The 27,685-nt window shown below is 42.9% G+C and overlaps 3 protein-coding genes across 3 annotated transcripts in view; all 3 read left to right on the top strand.

Moving 5' to 3' along the window:
• The window catches only part of LOC133229645 (zinc finger protein 665-like), a 171,845-nt gene extending 149,749 nt beyond the window's left edge, over window positions 1-22,096 (top strand). The window contains exons 3-4 of the mRNA XM_061386221.1: window positions 11,935-12,066; window positions 17,102-22,096. Of these exons, the coding sequence (XP_061242205.1) occupies window positions 17,119-21,195 (4,077 nt within the window). The 5' untranslated portion in view covers window positions 11,935-12,066; window positions 17,102-17,118 and the 3' untranslated portion in view covers window positions 21,196-22,096. The remainder of the gene's footprint in view (window positions 1-11,934; window positions 12,067-17,101) is intronic.
• LOC133229653 (zinc finger protein 239-like) overlaps window positions 1-27,685 on the top strand; it is a 263,424-nt gene that overhangs the window by 25,438 nt on the left and 210,301 nt on the right. The gene's annotated exons all lie outside the window — the stretch shown is intronic.
• LOC133229906 (zinc finger protein 701-like) lies at window positions 2-13,930 on the top strand. Its single transcript, XM_061386659.1, has 5 exons — window positions 2-5; window positions 2,030-2,138; window positions 6,947-7,022; window positions 10,572-10,698; window positions 12,859-13,930. Exons 1-5 carry the CDS (start codon window positions 2-4, stop codon window positions 12,948-12,950), a joined length of 408 nt encoding a protein of 135 aa, XP_061242643.1. The 3' UTR covers window positions 12,951-13,930.

Below are 27,685 nucleotides of genomic sequence, written 5' to 3'. Positions count from 1 at the left end.
AATGGGTATGTTCCAAGATTAGTGGTGTGACCAAGTTCAAGGTGACTCTGTCCCCCGTAAGACAGGCCAGTGCTTCAGAGTGATTGTCATGGTCCATGCACAGCTTGAAAAAGGATTTCCAGACATGAGGCCGAAAGGGAGGAGAATAAAGTTTATTAGACTGGATGACAATGTTAGCACAGAAGGTCAGCTCAAGGGAGAGTGGAACACTTTACCAGGCTTGCAGCCAAGTTTTATAGCCTAAGACAGAGAAAATTCCTACTGGAATGGTAGCATTAGGTGATTGCTTATGATGCTGTTGTTGTTCAGTTGCTCAGTCATGGCCCACACTTTGCAACCCCATGGAGTGCAACAAGCCAGGTTTCCCTGTCCTCCACCATGACCCAGAACTTGCTCAAACTCTTGTCCATTGAGTCAGTCTTGCCATCCAACCATCTCATCCTCTGTTGTCTCCTTCTCCTCCTGCCTTCAGTCTTTCCCAGCATCAGGGTCTTTCCTAATGAGTCAGCTCTTTGCATCAAGTGGCTAAAGTATTGGAGTTTCAGCTTCAGCATCAGTCCTTCCAATGAATACTCAGGACTGATTTCCTTTAGGATGGACTGGTTGGATCTTCTTGCATCCAAGGTACTCTCCAACACACAGTTCAAAAGCATCAATTCCTTGGTGCTTATCTTTCTGTATATTTCAACTCTCACATCTACGTATGACTACTGGAAAAACTATATCTGTGACTATACTGACCTTTGTCAGCAATATAATGACTCTGCTTTTTAATATTCTGTCTAGGTTTGTTATAGCTTTTCTTCAAGTGAGCAGACGTGTTTGAATTTCATGGCTGTGGTCACCATCTACAGTGATTTTGGAGCCAAGAAAATAAAGTCTGTCACTCCACTGTTTCCCCATTTATTTGCCATGAAGTCATGGGACCTGATGCAGTGAAATCAACAAATGTCTTTAAAAAAGAACTCAGAAGTGTTTATTAGACGCTGAGTCTGTGGTTCTTTTGTTCTAACCAGTAGGTGCTTGAGCCTTTCTCTTGTGTGTCACTGGGTTCTGGGATACTTCAGCTTTTCTGTCAACAAGAGACAGAAGAGAAAGACATATATCACATGGTATCACTTATCTGTGGAATCTAAACAAAGGGTACAAATGAACTTCTCTACAAAACAGGAATAGACGTGCTGACATACAAAACAAGGTATGGTTATCAGGGCGTGAGAGGTGAAGGAATAAATTGGGAGATGTGGATTAACAGACCTTTCACTTCATCTCGCTACTATGCATAAAGTGAATAAGGAATGAGAACCTACTATATACCACAGGGAATTCTACTAAATATTCTGTAATGAGCTATATGGAGGAAAAAACCTTAAAAAGAATGGATATATGTATATGTGTTCCGTTGTTCCCTTGCTCAGTGGTGTCCAGAGTTTACAACCCGATGGACTGCAGCATGCCAGGCTTCCCTGTCCTTCGCTGTCTCCTGGAGTTTGCTCAAATTCATGTCCATTTTGTCAGTGATGCTATCTAACCATCCTGTGTCACCCCCTTCACCTCTTGCCCTCAGTCTTTCCAGATCATTGTCTTTTCCAATGAGTCCGATATTTGCATCAATTGGCCAAAGTATTGGAGCTTCAGCATCAGCATCAATCCTTCCAGTGAATATTCAGGGTTGATTTACTTTAGGACTGGCTGGTTGATCCCCTTGTTGTCCAAGGGACTCTCAAGATTCTTCTCTATCACCACAATCCAAAAGCATCAATTCTTTGGTCAACTTTGTTTATGGACGGACTCTCCCATCTCTACCTGTTACTGGAAAAACAACAGCTTTGGCATTAGTAATCTTCGTTGGCAAAGTGATGCCTTTGCTTTAAAATACACTGTCTACTTTTATACCTTTCCTTTCAAGGAGCAGGCCGTCTTTTCATTTCCTGACTGCAGCCACCTTCAGCAGTGAGGCCCTGGCCGCCTCACCCTGCCACTGTCCCCACACAGGCCTGACTTCTCTCCGGCCCCGCGCCCCTGACAGCCGGGCTCCGCTCGGCCCCGCCTCCAGGCCGCTCCGCCTTTTCACTGCGCGTGCGCACAACGTCACACACCCGGAAGCGGAGTGCAGCGAGCAGAGGTCTCAGCGCAAAGTGAGTTTCTCTTTTTCTAGTCAAGTCTTCCTCTCGCAGTTGTCTTTCTTCTGTACCGTGGGTTGAGGGTCGCTGCTGCATCTAAATCTCCGCTTCCGTCCCACCACCCCCAGCAAATTCAGATTTCCCTGTGTGGCGAAGAGGCGCCTCCATTTTGCTTTAAACTCGCTCTGAAGCGGATGCCGGCGTTTGTTCCCTGAGACGTCTCATTTCGCAACTCTTTGCTGCTTAAAACTAATTTCTGATCTCAGTGACTCCTCTGCCCTTCCTGCACCGCGTGAAATTCTCTTGGGCGATGTGGGTTTATTCGCTCTGCGGTCCCCAGGCTCGCGCTGTCGCTCCCAAGAGGCCGCGCCGGCCCCTGCTCCCGGAGAGGCCCGGTTCTCTCCCAGGTCCCGGGATTCTGGAGAGCCCGCCCCGCTCCTGAAACTCTCAGCCGTCGCGTCTCATCTGGCCGGTAGTTCTGTCCCTCAGGCATTCGTTTCTTAGACCGTTTCCCCCGACCCCGTGTGGGGAGGTTCCTGGGCCAGCCACGTGACACCCATGGTTCTGTGTCCCAAATAAAACCCGCTGGAATTTGGCTCTTGCGGGAGGGGGCTTCTTATTCAGTTGCCATCCCTGCAAATAGGCCAGGGTGGGTCAGGAGAAGCAGACGGCGACCTCGAGGGAAATAGAAAATTGAAAATATCATGAGGGAAAAGCGATGGCAATGAAGAGGATTGGTGAGGGACTTGCGAAGAGATAGCACATGAAAGAGCCTTGACGGTAACGGTGGGTAAAGGAGAGAAGTTTAGAGAAAAGCAGCATCTCCAGAAAGTTAAAGGTGAGCAACATATGGAGATGGTGGTGTTGAGTGTGAGTCTTTGCGACCCCTGTATCTCCCAGAGTCTGCTCAAATTCATGTCCAGGGATGCTGTGTAACCTATCTGACCCTCTGCCGGCTCCTTCCATAACCTTCAAGGGAGACGGGCTGTAAATCACGTATCCTAAAGAGGGCGACAGGGGAGAGGCAGTTCACACAGAGAGCCGGAAAAGGGGATACAAGAGTTGGAACCTTGATCTACAGACAATATCATGCTGGCAGAGTACTAGTGAACAGAAACAGTGACAGACTTTATTTTCCTGGGCTCCAAAATCACTGTAGATTGTGACTGCAACTATGAAATTAAAAGATGCTTACTCCTTGATAGAAAAACTATGACCAACCTAGACAGCGTATTAAAAAGCAGAGACATTACTTTGCGGACAGAAGTCTATAGTCAAAGCTGTGGTTTTTCCAATAGTTACGTGTGCTTATGAGAGTTGGACCATAAAGAAAGCTGAGCGCCGAAGAGTTGATGGTTTTGAACTGTAGTGTTGGAGAAGACTCTCGAGAGTCCCTTAGACTGCAGGGAGACCAAACGGCTCAATCCTAATGGAAATGTGTCCTGAATATTCATTGGAAGGGCTGATGCTCAAGCTGAAGGTTCAATACTTTCGGCTCCTGATGAGAAGAACTGAGTCACTGGAAAAGACTGTTGCTGGATAAGATTGAAGGTGGGAGGAGAAAGGGCCGGCATCACCGACTGGATGGACATGAGTTTGAGCAAACTCCGGGAGTTGGTGATGGACAGGGAAGCCTGGCATGCTGCAGTCCATGGGGTCCCAGAATCCGACTCGACTGAGCAACTGAACTGAGTGATTGGAGGAGCTGAGAAAGAAAGTGAGCTGAAAGGAAGCATTGCACTTGGAGGTGCCAAAGAGTTGGGAGAAGCGGAGGGCAGACGTGGAGGAAGAAAGGCAGAAATACAGGGAGATTTTGGATTATCAGGGAGGTTGGAGAGAAAGCATCTTTATGGGGAACAGATGGCAGAGAGAGGCCAGATGGGAGTCAGGGAAGAAGTAGAGAAGAGGCCAGGCACAGCAGGAGAACCGAGGAGAAGACAAAGGGAGACAGAGAAAGAAATAGGGAAACAGATAAACCAAATGAAGTGAAAATAAGTAGTGTGCAGGTGGTGGTGCAGACTAAATCCAGAAGAGTGCTGAATCGATTGAATAAAGAATTAAGTCATGATATATTGATTTCTAGCTTTACAATCTAATAAATTTAAATCTTGCTCCTTTGAATTATACAGAGGAGGATGGGACTTGCAATACTTCTGTCTGTAAGGCTTGTGGTTGTTGTAATTATTTGTATTGAAAGATAATATCCATGTGCAGAGTCTGTTGAATTGGGGAGTAAGGCAGTGACTTGACTCACAGAGGTGGGTCACTCGCTTCCCTTTTCCTGGTGTGGAGTAGAGGTTGTGGGAGAGGAGAAGTGGTTAAAGAATTGACAGACTGTTACGGCATGGTACCTTTTCAAGGAACTTTAAACATGTTCTTAGTAATGGCTCTCCTTTTTGCTTTCTCCTTTGTTTACATTTAATTCTTTTTTAGCTTGGGTTAAAGATTAGTTCATTTCAATATCTACTTTGTTGTAAACAAGTATTCACATCTGAAAAGATTTCGTGGTCTCCTGAAATTAGTTCATGTTATTCTTTTGTAAATATGCTGTCTAATCAATTGGTTTTTATTTTTCTCCACTTTGCACCAGAGTTTTTCAATGAAAAAATTTTTAATAAGCCGATTAACTTAGGTTTGCTTCACATTTATTTGAAGCCCATTTCCTGTCTTCTCTTTACATTCTATCTTGGAAACATTTTTTTGGTAACTAGTAAATAATTGTAAACTATTTTGATGAGTACTTAATAAGGATGTCAGTGATCTTTTTCCTTGAATCAGGACCAGATTTAACCAGTTAGTATGATGGTCTGTTTTCCTCTCTTTCATGTGGTCTGGTGACTAGTGAGCTATGAGTTCATCTGATATTTACTCAGGCCCAGAAGCTGAGCAAAAGTGACTCCTGAAATGATTGGCCAAATTGGGTGTGTGACTGTGTGTGGCAGTTTTTCTTGGAGGGAGTTCCCACTTGTTATTAGAATTTGAAATGAATCCCAGTTTTCCACAATGCAAAGGACAACTGTAGGATGGAGATGGGAGCATAGGCTCAGAGTCAGAGAGAATCATGAGCTGTCTTCTGTGAATAAAGGTCGATGTGAAGGGAGGCCTCCCACCTCCACTGGCTTCCCGGTGTCCTCAGAGCAGCATCTTGACTCCTCAGGTGGCTCCACAGCCCTTTGTCATCCTCAGGTCGCTGCCAGGGTCTCCAGCCTCATCCTGGGAGCTGACCCTGTTCTCATGGTCAGTCTGTCCTGGTCACATTTATGTAGTCCTTGTTCATAGACACCAAAACCTTCTCTGTCTCGGAGCTTAGGTTTTTCTCCTACCTTTGGTCATTAAATTGTGACCGTGGCTCTTTCTCTTTCTGTTCCTTCAGCTCTAGGCTAGCGAGGTCTCCGCATCTCCTTCTGATATTCACTGTCAAGTTAGCCATGTTTACTGCCTCTGTATCACCTTCATCAAGCATGCCCTTCTCCTTTAATTATTTGGAGTGGTTCCTGTTTTCCCTTCATGAAGGGTGCACCGTGTTTCTGTTCCTCCCAGGATGCTTTCAGCATTTCACTCTCGGGGTGAGGACTAGGACTGTGCAATGGGCACTAGGACTGTGGGCTGGGCACACACTTCTTATTCTAGCTCCACCTTACTGTAGCAGGAGTCAAAGTCAAAATAAAGAAATTCCCTGAATTTCTCCTTTGGTCTCTTAATTAATGCAGTTGATTAAAGAGTCCAGGTTCCAGGTCAGTAACATACACACAAGCGAACACACACGTATATAATGACATATTGTGCACCCATAAAAATTACGATTTTTGTCACTTGGGACAATTGGATGAATGTAGAAAACATTGTGCTAAGTGAATTAAGACAGACAGGAAAAGCCTGATTCAATATGTGCTTCCATTATGTGGAATGTGAAAAAGTGAAAATCACTAGTAGCAGAGTGATTTTCTAGTTGGATGGTGGTTATCTGGGGCTGGGAGGTTGGCAAGATGGGGAGATGTTGGTCAAAAGGTACAGATTTGAGTTGTAAAATGAGTGTGTCCTGGGGAGGTATGTGCAGCATGCTGACCGTAGTTAATCCTGTGTTACTGGAAATTTGACAGGAGAATAAATCGTCGGTGTTGTCACCACACACAAACCATGGGAATTTGGAGGTGATGGATGTGCTGGTTAGAGGTCTGTGATAAATATTTCAAAGTGTATACATGTGTCACATGGTCACAACATGCATGGAATGTATACACAACACCTTCTTGATAGGCCGTTCTATGTCAGTAAAGCTGGTAAAGAAGAAAGTGGCATGTAGGCTGGACTTGAATCCTTGAGTGGCGTTCAACCCAGGCTTCACATGAGATCATGAGGCATTTTGCCTGGGCATGTTTTGTCCCCTCTCCCCATCAGATACGCTCCTCAGGTTCTCCGCGGATGTTTCCAATCTACATTGAGCCCAGGGCTCTTAGCCTCCACTTCTGAGACTGAGATCAGGCCCTGGGGGAGGGGAGGGCGCTCTGCTCTGAGTGGGGCTGGACCAGGGCCTGCTGTGTGACCTGAGGGGATTGTGGGGTCAGCGGAGGTACCCCCTGCTGCTGTGTACTTGAGGCCTCACCAGGAGGGGAGTGTGATCCGAGGGAAAGTGTGGGAAAGTCCTGTGTTGGACTCTGTGCGGGAGTTGACGGTCCTGAGTCCTCCTGAGACAATGGGCACAGAGGACTGTCTGTTCCTCATGGAGAGGGCTTCCCTGTGTGTGGGGTTGGGGCTCAGGAAGGGAGTGTGTTGACTCTAAACATTAAACACCATGTTTTCCACCTTTTTGATACGCCTTGAAGATTCGTGTTACCTGAGGGTGAAGCCCAGAAGAGGAGGAAGATGAAAGAAAACAAGTCAGGCATGACTCTTTCTCAGGTAAGGTCATATTCTCAGTTGATTCTCAATCTGTCCCTCCTGAAATACCTGTCTTTGGACTGGCTAATCTTCTCTGACTCGGAAGTGTCCTGTCTGACTCCTGTACATGCACACTCACCTGGGCCTTCTCTCAGGGCCAGTTGTCTCCACTTAGATCCCATCTCCCCATGACCCGGTGACCTGGCCCTTGTGAGGAGGCTCCCTTGGCCACTGTTCTGGGAAGGACTTCTCACCCACCGATTGGAGAGAGGGTCTCAGTGCTGTTGGGCAGCAGGGATTGCTTAGGGCCCATCCGGATGCCCTGTCTGCTCTCTGTCAACCAGGGTAAAGAAGCTGCACATAGATGTGAGGTACTAACATCCACAGTACATGCTGAAATCTGGAAAAGAGGCCAAGGAGGGGGAATCAGTCCTGACTTTTTGTAGTACATTTAAAACTAAATTAGGACCTCCTTGAAAATTTTAAGTGTTTGGGAGTGAAATGGAAAGTTCAGAAACAGACCTAAGTGCTAGAGAGTGTTTTTAAACTATGAAATGTAGTTTGCTGATTATTTATTCTTCCTTTTTGGCTGCACGATGCAGCTTGCAGGGTCTTAGTTCCTTGAAGAGGCATTGAACCTGAAACCCTGTGGTGGAAGTGCGAGCTCTTAAACCCTGGACTGATAGGGAATTCCTCCAACTTTCCTAATCTTGATGGCATGCTCATGGAATAAAAAGATAAACTTTGGATTTTGTTAATAACTACATACATATCACTAACAATAATATATTATTATTATATTTAAATATACTTTTCTGCTATATTGGCTTTTCATTGCTTCAGTGGCTTTTATCTAGTTCTGGTGTGTGGTGGCCACTCTCTAGTTGTGGTGTGTGGGCCCCTCATTGTGGTGGCTTCTCTCATCTTGCAGCACATGCTCTAGAGTGCACTGGCTTCAGTAGTTTCACCTACTGGACTCTAGAGCTCTGGCTCAGAAATTGAGGCTCACAGGCTTATTTGCCCCTTGGCATGTGGGATGTTACTGGTCCAGATATCAAACCCGGGTCTCTTGCACTGGCCAGTGGATTCTTTACCACAGAGCCACCATGGAAGCCCTCATATTATTTGTAAATACAGGTATTTTTATTCTGATTAGAATAAATCTTCTGTATATTATTTCCTTCTTGTTTTTCATTTTTTTGAAGTAGTATAAGATAATGTTGAGGATTTCCCTGGTGGTACAGTGGATAACAATGTGCCTGCCAATGTACGGTGCACGGGTCCCATCCCGTGTCCAGGAAGATGCCTTAGAGCAACTATGGTCATGTGCCACAACTACTGAGCGTGAGCTCTGGAGCCCGGGAACCATAACTACTGAAACCCACACACTTTAGACCCTGTGCTCCAAAACATGAGACGCCCATGCACTGCAGCTGCAAGTACAGAAAGCCTCCTCACAGCAACAAAGGCCCAGCAAAACCAAAGTAATTAACTTTGAAAAAGACATAGAATGTGGACAAATTACAGAAGTACAATTGATGCATTTTTAATGTCCCAAAGATGCTGAAATACACATGAATAAAAGAAAATGAGAGTGTCATCCCAGAATGTGTCAAAAGGCATCACCTTGGAGTAGGAAATGGCCACTCAGTCCAGTATTCTTGCCTGAAAATCCCATGAACAGAGGAGCATGGTGGGCTACCATGAGGTCGCAAAGATCTGACCCGACTGAGCAACTAAGCAACAGCAACCTCCATACACAGCAGAGTGAGCTCTGAAAAACAAATCTAAACCTCTGATTTACCTCCTGCAGATTCTTTGGTGACTTCTAGTTACTTTTGGAATAAAGTCCTAAATCCAAAGACCTTGTAGAAAGCAGCCTGTACCTGGCATCACCCCTCTTCATTCCCTGTGTCCCAGATAGACTGGCTGACTTTCTGTTCACTAAATACCTTCCTGCCTCAGAGCCAGCACTCAGGCTGTTCTCTCTGCTTGCAACACTCTTTCCCACCTTGCCAATCCTAACTGTTTCCTCCTCATGGAGACCTTGTGTGATTTCTTGATGTATGTCAAGACTTTCCAATAAATCTGTTAGCACCAGGCCTGTTTCAGAGCACATGTTGCAATAGTAACTTTAAAATTATGAATGTAATTGGGTGGCTGGCTGCTAGACTGTAAGCTCCATTATGTTCACTGCTGTACTCCCAGTTTGGGGCCCATGTTGACATTCAATAAATTTGGATTGAAAGGAAAAATAGACAGGTCTTCCTTGTTTCAACCAGTTGTGTGTTTACATTTGCATATGTGAGTGCATGGATCTGTAATTCCATGGTTTTATTACAGAACATCATCTCATAAACATGTTTTATGCTTTGTAGCAGTTGAAATTGTATCTTAAGTGTTTTCCATTCCCTTAAGTTTTTTTTACCTCATTACGTGAATGATGAAAACAGTAGTAAGAATATTGACATCGTATGGTTGGTGGGAAGAGCGGGTGACCCTGTACAGTGACAATTTATCCTATAGTCGTGTCCGACTCTTTGTGACCCAATGGGCCATACATAACCCTTCAGGCTTCTCTATCCCTGGAATTCTCCAGGCAAGAATATGGGAGTGGGTTGCCATGCCCTCCTCCAGAGGGATCTTCCCCCCGGAGATATCAACACCCTGTACCCTGCATTGCAGGCGGATTCTTTACCGCTGAGCCTCAGGGCAACCCAGATACCTACATATGATACTGCATATTATAGTGTTCCCTGTGCATTCAGAAGGAGGTAGATAGTAAATTAATTTGTGAATATTTTTCTGTCCATCTATCATGTCTGTCTTTCCGTGGCTGACAAAAGATCTGGGGTTCTACACCTCCATTGCACTTCAGCTTTCTTGAACTTGTTTCAGGTATTCTCAGGAAACTCTCTCTGGATGCAGTTTGCTGCTCTGGTACTTAACTCACTGATTCCTTAGATTCAGTCGTCAGTCACAACCACCTGACCTCAGGTGCTGTTGCCTCATTTCTTAACTGTTTGATCTGAGTGAATTCTTAGAATGACAGAATTTTCACTCCAGTAAGATGGACACAGATCTTTCTCTAACGTACTGTCATGTTGATGATAAGTTCATCTGTGTAAAATCTTTAGAGTAATGCTTAGTGTGTAGGAAGTGCTGAAACACTGTCATCAGTGTGATGACATCATAATCATCGAAATGTGTGTTCTTTGAAAGCCGCTGTGGACTGAAGACACCGGTCTTGCTGTAACTCATCTAGATAGTGAATGTCACTTAGTTTGTAGAGTGTAACACTTCTGCATAGACAACTCACGGATTGAATTTTATCTGTATATTCTTCATGTATTGTCCACACAAGTGACAAATTCGTATTGATTGGAATATGTCATAGTCTTATGAATCAACAGGAAATTAGAGAGCCACAGTTTGTCCAAATAGCTTTTAATGGATCTATCAGAATGTTACATTACCTGAATTGATCCTTACCCCTCTCACCTTTTCTCATTTTGTGTGAAAATAAGAATCCTCCTGAGTGCCTGTTAGTGAAATGTGCTTTCATTTCAGACACAGTTGACCGTTGAGGATGTGGACATCAAGTTCACTCCAGAGGAGTGGGAATGCCTGGACCCTGCTCAGAGGGCGTTGTACTGGGATGTGATGGAGGAGACCTACAGGAACCTACTGTCTGTGGGTGAGGATTGCTTCCCTGTGAAGTTGGAATTTGGTTTGGGGGTATCTCTGTGTTTTCCCTCTGTGTCTCTTGGCAGCCCATGTTTTGCTTGACTGAGTTCATAGCCTTGTTGATTCAGACTTGAAAAAACTTTGTGACTGGCATGAGGTGTTTAAGCTCGTCCTTTCTTCAGGTGATCTGCGCACTGTGTGATACACAAGTTTCTCCACAGCTTGAGTATTTATAAAGCTGATTTCCAACTTTGAAATATCGAATTCCCTGTTTTCTACCCCTGTGTTCTTAGTTCAGTAGTTCTTGGAAAGGAACTAGATACATGGATGCCTGTGTGCTCAGTTGGTACAGTCGTGCCTGACTCTTTGCGACCCAGTGGACCGTAGCCCTCCAGGCTCCTCTGTCCATGGTATTCTCCTGGCAAGAATACTGGAGTAGGTTCCCATGCCCTAATCTAGGGGGATCTTCACTCTCAGGGGTCTAACCTACGTCTCCTGCGTGGCAGGTGGATACTTTACCTTTGAGCCCTGTGGATGCCCAGTTATCTGTATTATACTGTATATTATACTGTTTCCTGTGCATTCAGAAGGACGCTGATAGTAAGTTAATTTGTGAATATTTTTCTGTCCGTCTGTAATGTCCATCACTTCTTGGCTGACAAAAGAGGTGGGATTCTACACCTGGCAATGCAGGAGGTACAGGTTCTAGGTCCTCTCTAAAGCAGACCTCTGAGCTTGCTTCTAACCTGGCTGGACACTGCCCTGACTGTGAGTGCTCTGACTGCCTGCTGTGAGTGCAAGGCTTGCAGCACCAGAGATGAGACAGGGGACAAATCTTGAGATTGTCGAGGCCTTGGAGGGGCCCTGGCCTACTCATCCCCAGGTTTAGCAACATTATAGGTTTTGTAAGACAAACAAATAGCATTAACAGAAAAACAGAGGTGCTATTTGCTCACAGATTGCTGATGATAACAGATATCATCCTGGGATTATAAGGGGGAACCCCAAACTGCAATCTTTGAAGTCTCACCCATGACTGTAACATGCTGCCTGGGACCTTTTCCCCACTGGGTCTCCAGATGAGCTGTGTCCCAGGACTTCCCAGTGCTGTTTGAGTCTGGATGTTGGTCAGAACCCAATTTGGTGATGTATCTTCTGCTCTTTCTACTTCTCTTTGCTTTTATTGTTAGCGTATTGAAAGTCAGCTTGATAATTCTATAAGTATGTGTATTATTTATTTGTACAGAACAAGTCACTAATTTTGTTAACAAATCTTTGAACCTGAGACAAAAGTGACAACTTTTGGCGAAACTTTAATTGGCCCTGTGAGCAGTATTTGTGAGACAGAATGCCACTTTGTAGGAAAAAGGAGATTAAGGTTGATAAAGTTTTTATTCCCTAATGTGAAAGTTTGCCTTACTACTAGTTAGCTCATACATGGGAGGGACGTCTACACTGGATGGTGTGAGAATTGGAACCTTAAATAAAGAGGGCTGTACCCTTAGAAGTTACTAAATGTTTGTGACTCTTGCCCATTGAGAAAGGATAAGAATCTGCCCTACTCGATGAATCCTCCTCTCCTATCATAAGGTACATAAAATGAAAGTGAAAGTCACTCAGTCGTGTTGGACTCTTTGCAACCCCATGGAATATAGAGTCCATGGAATTCTGCAGGCCAGAATATTGGAGTGGGTAACCTTTCCCTTCTTCAGGGGATCTTCCCAACCCAGGGATCAAACCCAGGTCTCCCCTTCATTGCAGGAGGATTCTTTACCAGCTGAACCACCAGTGAAGTAATGTGAGGTACATAAAGGTAAATTAAAATTGTTGAAAAGAAGTTACACCTGGAAACAGAATTGTGCAATTGGTGAGGATGATTGTCCATATTACAATTTCAAATTATATTTCAGTTGATCAGCTCCTCAGTTTTTAAGTGGGCTCTCTCTTGAGCTGACCCACAGCTTTAACAGTGTCCACCACTGCCCTTTCTGTCTCTATTAACAATCTTTGTCCTGTTGTGGCCTTTCACCCCTCTCAATCCCTCTGTCTCCCTCTCCATCAGCTAGTCCCCTGATGAAGCTAACTTCCCCTGTCTCTCAGTGGGGGCGGGGGGGGGGGGCAGCTTCCCCCACTGCTGTCCCCACTCTGGCAAATTTCTTTACCCCTTCAGATTGTTCTGATCAAGTGAAGACCCACATCTACCCAGAGGGACAATCCAAGATTTTCATCATCCATGTGTCCCTGTTACCACAGTCAATTTGAGAACTATTTGATCTGTATTTTAGATATAAAACTGTGACTATAGAAAGGGATGATAACGTTTTTGACACAGGGATTGCTGTGATATTCTTTAGAGTCTGGAGAATACTGGTTAAAATGATTTTTATTTTTTCTTTGAGAGTACAAAACAATTTCTTTTTGCATATGGAATAAAAACAGCTAGCTTCTTAAAAAGCCCTGCCTACAGAAAAGCTTGAAGTTAACCTTTACCAGGGATCCCAGATGACTCTAGTGGTAAAGAAGCTGCCTGCCAGTGTGCGAGACATAGGAGATGTGGGTTCAATCCTTGGCTAGGGAAGATCCCCTGGAGGAGGCAATTGCAATCAACTCCAGTAGCGTCAGAGAGACGTTTTAAATCTGTCTGGATTTATGTGTCTCAGTGTGTGTCTTTGATTTTGGATAATATTGCTGAAGTTTATTTGTAAATGAGCTCTTACTCAATTGGCTTTAAAAGAAAGTCAGCACTTGGCTTACCGTTGTTGGCTCAATGGTAAAGCATCCACCTACCAGTGCAGAAGATGGGTTCGATCCCTGGTCTGGGAAGATTGCACATGCTACAGAGCAACTAAGCCTGTGCAGCGCTACTACTGAACCCCTGGTGCTCTAGTGCTTGTGGTCCACAAGAGGAGTAACTACAATGAGAAGCTTATGCACCACAACTAGAGAGAGTAGTCCCCGCTCGACACAAGGAGAGAAAGATGGAGCAGCAACAATGATCCATTGAAGCCAAAAATAATAAATAAATTTAAAAAAAAACAGTAAGTGCGTACAAATCAGGTTCATGTGAACTGAGAAATATTCGATATTAAATATGTAGTATTAATGTTTGCTCATCTAATAAAGACATATCTCGAGTCATCCACATTGTGTAGTACTTCTATTGTATTACACTGAGAGATTTTGGACTATTGATGACTATTCTGAGATGCTGTCTATAATAAAGCAAATGTTTTTAGAAGCTATCACTGGTATTTTTGTTCACTAATCTAGAAAATGCTAATAGAAAGCACAGTTCATAGTTGCTTAAGGAAAGTAAGATGGGTGTTTTCAGTAAAAAAGGTATGAGAAATGAAATTGAGTTTGGATGCTCATAGCAGTGAGCGGAAGCTGGAAGCAATGTTTCTCACACCGAGAGTCCTGATCATTGAACCACAGCAGCCAACAGTTAGGGCTAAGGTCCCTAGTCTTGCCTGCCTGGTCAAGAAAGAATTCAGATGGAGAGGCACAAGGTAAAGAGTAAAGGAAAAAGTTTATTGAAAGGAAAAGTACATGCAGAAAGACACATGGGCTAGCTCAGAGAGAGAGCCCCACCTTTGGGAAGTGTCAATTCTTTAGAAAGGTACAGTTTTCCAGGTCTTCGTGTCCCCTCAGGCCAGTCACCTTCCTTTGTCCCCTCTGGTTAATTTGTCTCAGCACTCTCCCCTGGGGTGCAGACGCATACCCTAGCCAAGATGAATCTCAAAGTGAAGGCTTCTGGGAGGACCAAGACTCATTATGGCCTGGAATTATCCTCTGACTTGACCTCAACGAACTTTTGTCACATGTGTAGTGTCTCCCTTAATAGAAAGGGTTTTTTCCTTTCTTTGTCCGTGCCATGATTATTCCCTTGAGGTAAGAGACAAAGACTGGCCATTTACCCTGTTTTTGTTATAGATTTCTATAGATTCCTCAACTGGAGGCCAGCTATGTCTTATCTCAGCAAGTGCAGAGATGAAGAGACTAATTGTAGATATTCAACCTGTAGCCCATCTGTCTCCTATGTGAAAATTATATTTTATTAGGGAAAAACAAATTAAGTCTGATTTACAAGTGGCTCTTTATAAATGAAAAAAGTCATTTAAGGAAAAAAAGAGTGAGAGGTTTATGGAAATTGAATTCCAAAGACAGAAGTCCTTGATGATCTTTATATGATCTTTACAGTGTGTCATTTGACTCCTGTTAATGTTGTTGCTTCACTTTGGGGAGCATGTAATGAAGTGTTTCAAAGGGGTCTGTTTCCTCTTTGTCCCCCTTCTGTGCTGGATTCCATGGGATGTCCAGTTTTGGTCCATGTAGAGCAACGATAACACCTCCAGAGCCATAATCCTTGGAGCCAGCCTGGTTCTCTTCCTATTTGCTGCACTTGGGAGACCTCATTGGAAGAAGGGGAAAGACTGGCAGCTCTTCAATTGCATTTGGTGTCTCAGATCCTACACAGAGCTGCCTTCAACCTGTCTTCCTGTTCGAAGCCCTCAGCTAGTCCTGTTGTTACTCCATTTACTAAAACCTTCAGGGGTGTAAGTAACAGGAATGTGGTTTGGATCTTCTGTGATTGTAACTCAGGAAACCTGTAAGGACAGTGGACATTGAGCTCTTGTCTTGGATCCCCAGTGATGCATATATGAATCAGGCTGCATGTTCCCTCCTTGCTCATACTGTACAAAATGACCCGTGCTCATCCACTGAACCACATTTTCAGGACACGACCTGAATTGAAATGTTGGGGGTGGTACCTCGGAAACCATTTCTAGGTGAGATGGCTGAGTAAGGCTGTTAGTTACACAGATCAGTTCTTGTGTCTCACTTGACCTTATCTTTTTAAACTCCTGGAGTTTGTTGTAACCTTTTGTAATCTGCTTTGCCCAAGTGGGCCCTGGTGGTTAAGAACATGTATGAATCTGTAGGTCTGGGTTTCAGTCCTGCTTTGCTCATTCCTTTCATGTACCATGGGTTGTGTACATGAACCCTGTGTATCCACTATCTTTATTTGAAAAATTGAGTTAATTCATGCTCTTAGTTATTATAGAATTTTGACTGTTTTACTGAAAAGGTCAGAAGTTACTTTTTTTTTCCTGAACCATGTGGCAGATGTGATCATAGTTCTCCATTCAGGGATGGAATCTGTAACCCTACAGTGTAATCATGTAATGCTATCCACTGGACCATCAGGAAATTTGCCTCAAAGGTTACTTTTACATAAAATGTCTATTTACTTCATGTCATGGTTATTGTAGCATGTCTCTTTGTCTGCATTACATACTGCATATTGTTAGTTTATATTTCCTTTCCAAGAGTTTGCCTCTGACTCTAGTTAATAAGTTTTCAAATAATATTCCTTTTTTTTATAGCAGGTTCTTTACCTCTGAGCCATAAGGAAGTCCCCAAAGCTTGTTCTTTTACATGTATCTTGGAGCTCATGAACCGAGTAAGTTAAGGATTCTGTATAGATAGGCAATTGCTGTATTGAATGGCTGTTATTTAAGTAAAGAATGTTTCATTTTTTAAATTCTTTGTCATTAGAAGATGATGGTCTTTATGTTTTACACAGTATAACTGACATGAACCCCTTCTTGTTATAAAATGTCTATATGTCCGTTTGCTTATAGATTTATAGGAGGTATTTAGAAAAGTGTTCTTTCTTTTGTTTTTAAAATTATTTTAGGGAATTCCCTGACAGTCCAGTGGACAGGATTCAGCATTTTCACTGCAGAGATCCTGGGTTTAATCCATGGTCAGGGAAGTAAGATGTCATGAGCCTTGTGATGGGGAGTGGGGGGTGGGGGGTGGAGCTGTTTTAACAGATTCTTTATTTTCACTATGCAGTGCTTGTTGAACAGTCGTCAACTGCCATTTATGTTTTACAATATTCGTTAGAATGCTTCCTTTGGATTATTTACCATTACAGGGTACTGCCTTTTTGATCCTTGCTTGGTCAGTCCCTCAGTCCTGTCTGACTCCTTGTGATATGGAGTGTAGCCTGCCAATCTCCTTGTCCATGGAATTTTTAGTGTTTTTTCTCCTCAATTATGAGACAGAAGCGTGTTTACTGCCAAGTAGAATGAGCTTTGAGGTCATGGTGGGAAAATACCTTTTTCTTTGAGACTTGACATGAGTTTGCGTAAAATGAATATTTTCCTGATTGCATCTTTGAAACTTGGCTATGCTAAAATTAATTTGAATTATGCGTGATGACTTTTTTTGTTAACAAGTTCTATTTCTTTGTAAATGTTGCTTATATTTCTAAGTTCATCATCGGAAAGTTTCTTAATTCAGTTCAGGATGGGTATGACTTTTGGTATAATATGTGTTCAATATGAAAGAATTTATTAATGAATTGTAATTAATAGGATACCTATGTTCTTTATATCTTGTAGATGTGTCTCATATACATATGACCAAGAAATTACAAGCAAAAGGAAACAGTGGAAAAGGAAAAAATTTTCAAACAGTGATGTTTGGAAGAGCTGAAACCCATGAAATCAAAGATTTTTTCCTCAGGAAGGTAGAGAAAACTGTGCATGGTTTTGAGTATCTGTGGACAGATGATGAAAGAAGTGACAATGGAATATCTATATCCCATAACAAAAATCTCACTGATGGAAAAGATCATCAGAGTAGAAATGATGCAGCAGATAAGCCTGTTGAAAGGCTCAGATCAAGCTTTCATGATGAATTGCAAATGCTTCAGTCTGAAGGGACAATTTTTGAATGTAGTCAAGTTGTGAAGAATGTCAACAGTAGCACCTCAGTTTTGCCAATTCAGAGAACTTGTAGTGTCCGCAAAGGCATTTCTTATAATGAGAATCCTGTTGTGCATCCCTCAGAACAGGCCCCAGACCGGGAAGCATACAAGAAAAAATCTGACAAAACTCGTGATTGTGGCTTAACCTTTCTTCAGCACTCAGAACTCACTAGACATCAAAGAATCCTTACAGGAAGAAAACCATATAAAGCTGACATAGGTGGCAAGGCCTTTAATGATAATGAGAGCCTTGCAGTTCATCGGAGAAATCATACTGGAGAGAAACCGTATAAATGTGATGTATGTGGCCACAGCTTTAAACAGAAGACAGCCCTTCAAATTCATCTGAGAGTACATACTGGAGAGAGACCATATAAATGTGATGTATGTGGCCATTCCTTTAAGCACAAGACACACCTTCAAAATCATGGGAGAACTCATACTGGAGAGAAGCCATATAAATGTGATGTGTGTGGAAAGGCCTTTACTCGCAAAGAAAGCTGTGCACTTCATCAGATCCTTCATACTGGAGAGAAACCATATAAATGTGATGTATGTGGCCGTGGCTATACTCGAAAGTCACAACTTAGAATTCATCGAAGAGTTCATACTGGAGAGAAGCCATATACATGTGATGTGTGTGGAAAGACCTTTTCTCGAAAGGAAGGCTGTGCACTTCATCAGATCCTTCATACTGGAGAGAAACCATATAAATGTGATGTGTGTGGCCGTGGCTATATTCGAAAGTCACAACTTGGAATTCATCAGAGAATTCATACTGGAGAGAAACCATATAAATGTGATGTCTGTGGAAAGGCTTTTACTCGTAAAGAAAGCCATGTACTTCATCAGATCCTTCATACTGGAGAAAAACCATATAAATGTGATGTGTGTGGACAGGCATTTACTCGCAAAGAAAGCCATGCACTTCATAAGATCCTTCATACTGGAGAGAAACCATATAAATGTGATGTATGTGGCCGTGGCTATACTCGAAGCACACAACTTGCAATTCATTGGAGACTTCATACTGGAGAGAAACCATATCAATGTGATGTATGTGGCCATGGCTATCCTCGAAAGTCACAACTTGTCATTCATCAGAGAATTCATATAAGAGAGAATCCTTATAAATGTAATGTATGTGGCTGTGGCTTTACTGGAAAGAGACAACTTAGAATTCATCGGAGAACTCATACTGTAGTGAAATCTTACAAATGTAACAATTGTGGTAAACGTTTTTTTGCACTGTTTTCCTTAAATAAACATCAAGCAGTTCAAACAGATGAGAAAGCATGTAAATGTAATTTGTGTGGCAAAATGTTCAGTTCCAGGTGTTATTTAGCAGTTCACCAGAGAACTCATACTGGAGAAAAACCATATAAATGTGATGTGTGTGGAAAGGCCTTTACTCGCAAACAAAGCCATTCACTTCATCAGATCCTTCATACTGGAGAGAAACCGTATAAATGTGATAGGTGTGGCCATGGATATACTCGAAAGTCACGACTTGTAATTCATCACAGAGTTCATACTGGAGAGAACCCTTATAAATGTGATGTATGTGGCTGTGACTTGAATGGAAAGAGACAACTTAGAACTCATCGGAGAAGTCATACTGAAGTGAAGTCTTACAAATGTAATACCTGTGGCAAAAGTTTTTTTGCACTGTCATCCTTAAATAAACATCAGGCAGTTCAAACAGATGAGAAAGCATGTAAATGTAATTTGTGTGGCAAAATGTTCAGTTCTAGGTGTTATTTAGCAGTTCATCAGAGAACTCATACTGGAGAGAAACCATATAAATGTGATTTATGTGGTTGTGGCTATCCTCGAAAGTCACAACTTGTAGTTCATCAGAGAATCCATGCTGGAGAGAATCGTTATAAATGTGATGTTTGTGGCTGTGGTTTTACTGGAAACAGACAACTTAGAACTCATCGGAGAATTCATACTGAGATGAAATCTTACAAGTGTAACAACTGTGGCAAACGTTTTTTTGCACTGTCATCCTTAAGTAAACATCAGGCAGTTCAAATAGATGAGAAAGCATGTAAATGTAATTTGTGTGGCAAAATATTCAGTTCTAGGTGTTACTTAGCAGTTCATCAGAGAATTCATATTGGAGAGAAACCATATAAATGTATTGTGTGTGGCTGTGGCTATACTCGAAAGTCACAACTTGGAATTCATCACAAAGTTCATACTGGAGAGAAGCCATATAAATGTGATGTATGTGGCTGTGACTTTACTGGAAGGAGACAACTTAGAAATCATCAGAGAATTCATACTGAAGTGAAATCTTACAAATGTAACAACTGTGGCAAACTTTTTTTTGCACTGTCATCCTTAAATAAACATCAGGCAGTTCAATCAGATGAGAAAGCATGTAAATGTAACTTGTGTGGCAAAATGTTCAGTTCCAAGTGTTGTTTAGCAGTTCATCAGAGAACTCATACTGGAGAGAAACCGTATAAATGTGATGTGTGTGGAAAGGCCTTTACTCGCAAAGAAAGCTGTGCACTTCATCAGATCCTTCATACTGGAGAGAAACCATATAAATGTGATGTATGTGGCCGTGGCTATACTCGAAAATCACAACTTGAAATTCATCAGAGAGTTCATACTGGAGAGAAGCCATATAAATGTGATGTGTGTGGAAAGGCCTTTACTCGCAAAGAAAGCCATGCACTTCATCAGATCCTTCATACTGGAGAGAAACCATATAAATGTGATGTATGTGGCCGTGGCTATATTCGAAAGTCAAAGCTTGGAATTCATCAGAGAATTCATACTGGAGAGAATTCATATAAATGCGATGTATGTGGCCGTGGCTTTACCGGAAACAGACAACTTGGAATTCATCGGAGAATTCATACTGAAGTGAAACCTTTCCAATGTAACAGCTGTGACAAACGTTTTTTCACTCGGGCATCCTTAAAAATACATGAAGTAGTTCATACAGATGAGAAAGCACGTAAATGTACTTTATGTGGCAAAGTCTTCAGTTCCAGGTGTTACCTTGCAGTTCATCAGAGAACTCATACTGGAGAGAAACCATATAAATGTGATGTATGTGGAAAGGCCTTTACGCGCAAAGAAAGCCATGCAGTTCATCAGATCCTTCATACTGGAGAGAAACCATATAAATGTGATGTATGTGGCCGTGGCTATACTCGAAGCACACAACTTGCAGTTCATCAGAGGGTTCATACTGGAGAGAAACCATATAAATGTGATGTATGTGGCAAAGCCTTTAGAGTAAATGGCAGCCTTACATCTCATCGGAAAATTCATTGCCGAGAGAAACCATATAAATGTGATGTATGTGGCAAGGCCTTTAGTGTAAACGGGAGCCTTAGAACTCATCAGAAAATTCATACTGGAGAGAAACCATATAAATGTGATGTGTGTGGCAAGGCCTTTAGAGTAAACGGAACCCTTACATCGCATCAGAAAATTCATACTGGAGAGAAACCATATAAGTGTGATGTATGTGGTAAGGCCTTTACTATAAATGGAAGCCTTGCAACTCATCGGAAAATTCATACTGGAGAGAAACCATATAAATGTGATATATGTGGCAAGGCCTTTAGTTTAAATGGAAGCCTCACATATCATCAGAAAATTCATTCTGACGAGAAACCATACAAATGTGATGTATGTGGCAAGGCCTTTAGAGTAAAAGGAAGCCTTACATCTCATCAGAAAATTCATACTGGATAGAAAGCATGTAGATGTGATGTATGTGGCAAGGTCTTTAGTTTCAAATCAACCCTTGCATTTCATCAAAGAATTCATATTGCAGAGAAATGTTAAAATTAACAGTGGTGACAGAGGTTTTAGTGCACAGTTATCCTTATCTCTCCATCAGGCAGTTGATACAAGAGAAAAGCATAGAAATGTACCTATGGAGCAAAGTCTTCAATTCCAGCTGTTACTTTGCAGTTCATTGGAGAACTAATATTTGAGAGAAACCATATAAATGTGATGTGTGTCGGAAGGCCTTTAGTCAAACTGCAAACCTTGCAGTTCATTGGAGAATTCACATTGGAGAGAAAGCATATGAATGTGTTGTCTTTGGCAAGGCCTTTAGTCATATTGGTAAGCTTGCAGTTTATCCAAAATTCATACTGGAGAGAAACCATATAAATGTTTGTGGCTGATGCTTTACTTATTGTGCACAACTTGGAATTCATCTGGAGATGAAATCACACTGGAGAGAAAACACATAAATATGATCTCAAGGTCAAGGCTTGTAATCTAAATGCAAACCTTATGGTTCATCGAGAATTCATGTTGGAGAGAAACCTTAAAATTGAAACAATGGTGAAAAACGTTTTAGTGGACAGTCAGTCTTAGCTCACCATCAGGGAGTTCATACAGGAGAGAAAGCATAGAAATGTAATGTGTGTGCTTTACTTGAAATGCCCATCATAAGAAGCATCAGATAATTCATAGTTGAGAAAACTGTTACAAATGGAACAACTGTGAGAGACATTTTAGTGCAAATGTAATGAGTATGGCAAAGCCTTTAATCTTAGTTCAGGCCTTATAATTTATCAGAGAATTAATACTGTATAGAAGGCGTAAAAATGAATATGGCAAAGTTTCTAGTTCACGTTCAGCTGTAAGGCAGTTCATACAGGAGAGAAGCCACATAAATGGGATTTGTATGACAAAGCCTGCAGTCACAAGGAATGACTTTGCAGATCATCTGAGAGTCAGTAGTGCAGTGAAAACTTACAAATGTAGTGAATGAAGTAAAGTATATGAAGTTTTGGGCCTTCAGAAAAGTCAGTCTGGAGGAAAACTGCATGAATGTGGTAGATGTGTAAAGCTTTGATTTTGTATTTAAACCTAACTGATCCTCAGGTAATTAATGTGATTTGAAACCTTATCCACGTAGTGCATGTGGTAAGTCTTTTGGAAGGTGTTCAGTTTTTTACAAAACATGAGAAAATTCCTACTGGCAAGAATCCATACATTCAGAACACAATCAATCCCTCCAGTGGAAGAAATATAAAGATAATGTCTGTGGCCAGGATTTCAGTAACGGGCGGATCATTCCCTTCATCAGGAAAATTCATTATTCCTTCAGGTGCCATTCAGGCCTAAAGACATCAGGTGATGCATACTTGAGGGACCTTCCAAATGTTATCAATGTGGCCGGACTTTCTGTTTATACCTTAAGCTTCTTGAGAATATTCACACTAGATAAAAACTGTATCAGTGTAATAATAAATATGTCAGGGGTTTTAGGCAACAATCTGAAGTCAGGTTTCAGTAAAGAACTAATTTTATAGGCAACACTTACAAGTGACATGAGTATGTAAACCTTAACTTGGGATCACATCTCACGATTCATCAGATCATCCATACTAGAGAGAACCTTACCAGTGTAGAATACATGGCAAGGCTTTTAGGTATCCCCTGTATCTCAGTGTTCACCAAATACTTTATACTTAGAAATGCAACTTCTATGGCAGTTGTCACAATTACTGCTCCCTCTTTAGGTATCTAAGAACATATATCCTGGAGATAAACCACTAATACAATATTTGTGCAAAGTTATTGTGAAGAAACTTGAGTCAAAAGAACCAGGAAATTATGCGTGTGTATCTGTTTCATCATTGTTTGCTGCCATTTCTGTTGTACCATTGTTTTCTTCAGAATGTATCATAAGTCTTGTGCTCTAATAAAATTTGTGTAATTTTCCCCATAACCCTGAATGGATCCTGTTTCTTCCAACAACACAGTTTTTGTCATCTCAGTACTTCATAACAGAAACTAGCAACGCACCAAAGGCTCTCAAGGTTGAAAGAACATATGAGAATTTCTTTTCATGATTAAATCAAACAATAGCCAATTTTGGGATTATAGTCTAATAATTTTCACTTGAGTTATTCTTTCCACACTCTGTACATAACAGTGCAGTTATATTTCCTGAGTCCTCTTGTGCCAAAATGAAACTAATAGCATGTGCCTAATTTACATGAAGTGAAAATAGGAATAATAACTGCAAAAATTAGGAAATAAAAAACTTTGGCAATAAGGTTAAAAGTGAGCTGGGAGCATTCTGAAATAAATTATTTTTTATTACTAACTTGTTATTGGTCATATAGTTGTGGCTCATGGGATATCTGCAAAACATGTAGGAATTTCCCAGACCAGGGATCTGTCCCATTTCTCCTCCTTGGCAGGCGTATTCCTTACCACTGACCACCACGGAAGACCCAGAAATAGTTTACAATCCACACTATATGATGGGAATTTTTATTGTTTGATAAACTAGAAATTTCATATATTTAGTTCCCAGCATGTTGGTTCTTGTTACTTTGCAGTCACTGAAAGAAGGTGGAACCACACCCAAAGTTTGGTTTGGATATTGAGACAGATGAAGCCATATGTTGAAGTCTTATGAGAATGTTTAACTGCTGAAGCTTTCTAGTTGAATCATGGTGGACTTCCATGTTGTTTAGTTTAGTCACTTAGTAGTGTCTGACTCTTTCCGACCCCATGGACTGCAGCATGCCAGGCTTCCCTGTCCATCACCAACTCTTGGAGCTTGTCAAACTCACAGCCATCAAGTCGGTGGTGCCATCCAACCATCTCATCCTCTGACATCCCCTCCTCCTCCTGCCTTCAATCGTTCCCAGCATCAGAGTCTCTTCAAATGAGTCAGTTCTCATCAGGTAGCCACCAGTATTGGAGTTTCAGCTTCAGCATCAATCCTTCCAATGAGTATTCAGGTCTGATCTCCTTTAGGATGGACTCGTTGGATCTCCTTGAATTCCAAGGGACTCACAAGAGTCTTCTTCAACACCACAGTTCAGAAGCATCAATTCTTTGGTGCTCAGTGTTCTTTATAGTCCAAATCTCACATCCATACATGACTACTGGAAAAACCATAGCTTTGACTAGCCAGATCTTTGTTGGCAAAGTAATGTCTCTGCTTTTTAATATGCTGTTTAGGTTAGTCATAACTTTTCTTCCAGGAAGCAAGCGTCTGTTAATTTCACGGCTGCAGTCACCATCTGCAGTAATTTTGGAGACCAGGAAAATAAAGTCTGCCACTGTTTGCAATATTTCCCCATCTATTTGCCATGAAGTGATGGGACCGGATGCCATGATCTTAGTTTTCGGAATGTTGAGTTTAAGCCAACTTTTTCACTCTCCTCTTTCACTTTCATCAAAAGGCTCTTTAGTTCTTTGCTTTCTGACATAAGGCTGGTGTCATCTGCATATCTGAGATTATTGATATTTCTCCTGGCAATCGGAGAAGGCAATGGCAACGCACTCCAGTACTCTTGCCTGGAAAATCCCATGGATGGAGGAGCCTGGTAGGCTGCAATCCATGGGGTCGCGAAGTGTCGGACACGACTGAGCAACTTCCCTTTCACTTTTCACTTTCATGCATTGGAGAAGGAAATGGCTACCCACTCCAGTGTTCTTGCCTGGAGAATCCCAGGGATGGCGGAGCCTGGTGGGCTGCTGTCTGTGGGGTCACACAGAGTCGGACACGACTGAAGTGACTTAGCAGCAGCAGCAGTTCCCGGCAATCTTGATTCCAGGTTGTGTTTCATCCAGCCCAGGTTTTCTCATGATGTAGTCTTCATATAAGTTAAGTAAGCAGGGGTGACAATATACAGTCTTCACGTACTCCTTTCCCTATTTGCAACCAGTCTGGTGTTCCATGCCCAGTTGTAACTGTTGCTTCCTGACCTGCATACAGATTTCTCAAGAGGCAGGTCAGGTGGTCTGGTATTCCCATCTCTTGAAGAATTTTCCTGAGATTGTTGTGATCCACACAATCAAAGGCTTTGGCATAGTCAATAAAGCAGAAGTAGATATTTTTCTGAAACTCTCTTGCTTTTACAATGATCCAACAGTTAGGTTCAGTCACTCAGTCATGTGTGATTCTTTGTTACCCCATGAACCGCTGCACGCAAGGCCTCCCTTTCCATCACCAACTCCCGGAGTCTACCCAAACTGATGTCTATGAGTCGGTGATGCCATCTAACCATCTCATCCTCTGTCGTCCCCTTCTCCTCCTGTCCTCAATCTTTCCCAGCATCAGAGTCTTTTCAAATGAGTCAGCTCTTCACATCAGATGGCCAAAGTATTGGGAGTTTCAGCTTCAACATCAATCCTTCCAATGAACACCCAGGACTGAACTCCTTGCAGTCCAAGGGACTAAGATTCTTCTCCATCACCACAATCCAAAAGCACCATTTCTTTGGTCAACTCTGTTTATGGACCGACTCATATCTCTACCTGCTACTGGAAAAAATAGCTTTGACATTAGGGACCTTCGTTTGCAAAGTGATGCCTTTGCTTTAAAATGCACTGTCTACTTTATGATACCTTTCCTCTCAAAGAGCAGGCTGTCTTTTCATTTCTTGACTGCAGCCATGTTCAGTGAGGCTCCAGCCGCCTCACCCTCCCACTGTCCCCACGCAAGCCTGACTTCTCTCAAGCTCGCGCCCCTGACCGCTGGCTCCACTCGGGCCCCGCCTCCAGGCCGCCACGCCTTTTCACTGAGCGTGCGCACAGCGTCACACACCCGGAATCGGAGAGGGGAGAGCGGAGGTCTCAGCCCAAAGTGAGTTTCTGTCTTTCCTGTCAAATTTTCTTCTGGTAGTTAGCTTTCCTCTGTAATGTGAGTTGAGGGTCGCTATTGAACCTAAATTCCCGCGGCCGTCCCACCACCCCAAGCAAATTCAGATGTCCCTGTGTGGCGAAGAGGCGTCTCCATTTTGTTTTAAACTCGCTCTGAAGCGGATGCCTGCGTTTGGTCTGAGACGCTTCTTTTCATACCTCTTTCCTGCTTAAAACCAATTTCTGAGCTCAGTGACCCCTTTGCCCTTCCTGCACCACGTGAAATTCTTTTGGGCGAAGTGGGTTTATTCGCTCCGCGGTCCCCAGGCTCGCCCTCTCGACCCCTGGAGGCCGCGCCGGCCCCCGCTCCCGGAGAGGCTCGGTTCTCTCCCTGGTCCTGGGATTCTAGAGCGCCCGTCCCGCTCCTGAGACCCTCAGGCTCCCAGCCGTTCAGTCGTCGCGTCTCATCAGGCCGGTAATTCTGCCTCTCAGGCATTCCTTTCTTAGAGCGTTACCCGGACTCCGTGTGGGGGGAGGTGGCCTGGGCCAGCCATGTGACAACTATGGTTCTGTGTCCCAAATACAACCCGCTGGAATGTGTCTCTTGCGGGTGGGGGCTTCTTAATCAGTCGCCATCCCTGCAAATAGGAGGCCAGGAGGGTTAGGAGAAGCAGAGAGAGCGACTCCGAGAGAATTAGAAATTGAAGAAAGCATGATGGAGAAACGATGGCAACGAAGAGGATTGGTGAGGAACTTGAAAAGAGATAGCAACATGAAAGAGCATAAGCCTTGAAGGTAACGGTGGGTAAAGGAGAGAAGCTTAGAGAACAGCAGGGTCTCCAGTAAGTTAAAGGTGTGCAACATAGGGAGGTGATGTTGAGTCCAGGGATGCTGTCTAACCATCTCATCCTCTGCCGCCCTCTTCTATAGCCTTCAACGGAGAAGAGCTGTAAATCAGGTCCCAAAGAGGGCGACAGTGGAGAGGCAGTTCACACAGAGACCCCGCAAAAGAGGATACAAGATTTGGAACCTTGACCTACAGACAATATCCTGCTGGCAGAGAAAGGGGACTACTAGTGAATGGAATCAGCGATGCACTTTATGTTCTTGGGCTCCAAAATCACTGCAGACGGTGACTGCAGCCATGAAATTAAAAGACACTTGCTCCTTGAAAGAAAAGCTGTGACCAACCTGCTGCTAAGTCGCTTCAGTCGTGTCCGACTCTGTGTGAGCCCATAGACGGCAGCCCACCAGGCTCCGCCGACCCTGGGATTCTCCAGGCAAGAACACTGGAGTGGGTAGCCATTTCCTTCTCCAATGCATGAAAGTGAAAAGTGAAAGGGAAGTCGCTCAGTCGTGTCTGACTCTTAGCGACCCCATGGACTGCAGCCTACCAGGCTCCTCCATCCATGGGGTTTTCCAGGCAAGAGTTCTGGAGTGGGGTGTCATTGCCTTATGACCAAGCTAGACAGCATATTAAAACATGTAGACATTAATTTATTTGCAGACGAAGTTTTAAATTGTCAAAGCTATAGTTTTTCCAGTAGTTATGTATGGATGTGAGAGTTGGATCATAAGGAAAGCTGAGCACAAAAGAATTGGTGCTTTTGAACTG

The sequence above is a fragment of the Bos javanicus genome, chromosome 18, assembly GCF_032452875.1.
Source record: "Bos javanicus breed banteng chromosome 18, ARS-OSU_banteng_1.0, whole genome shotgun sequence".
NCBI classification, from domain to species: Eukaryota; Metazoa; Chordata; class Mammalia; order Artiodactyla; family Bovidae; genus Bos; species Bos javanicus.
The sequence above is the reverse complement of the archived record's forward strand: the minus strand, read 5'-3'. Positions and strand labels throughout refer to the sequence as shown.

Bases quoted from the DNA above. Each gene is read 5' to 3' on its own strand.
- LOC133229906 (XM_061386659.1), top strand. The intron at 2,139-6,946 runs GTGAGTTTCTCT...TACGCCTTGAAG, and splicing joins AGCAGAGGTCTCAGCGCAAA to ATTCGTGTTACCTGAGGGTG. The intron at 10,699-12,858 runs GTGAGGATTGCT...TTACCCCTTCAG, and splicing joins CAGGAACCTACTGTCTGTGG to ATTGTTCTGATCAAGTGAAG.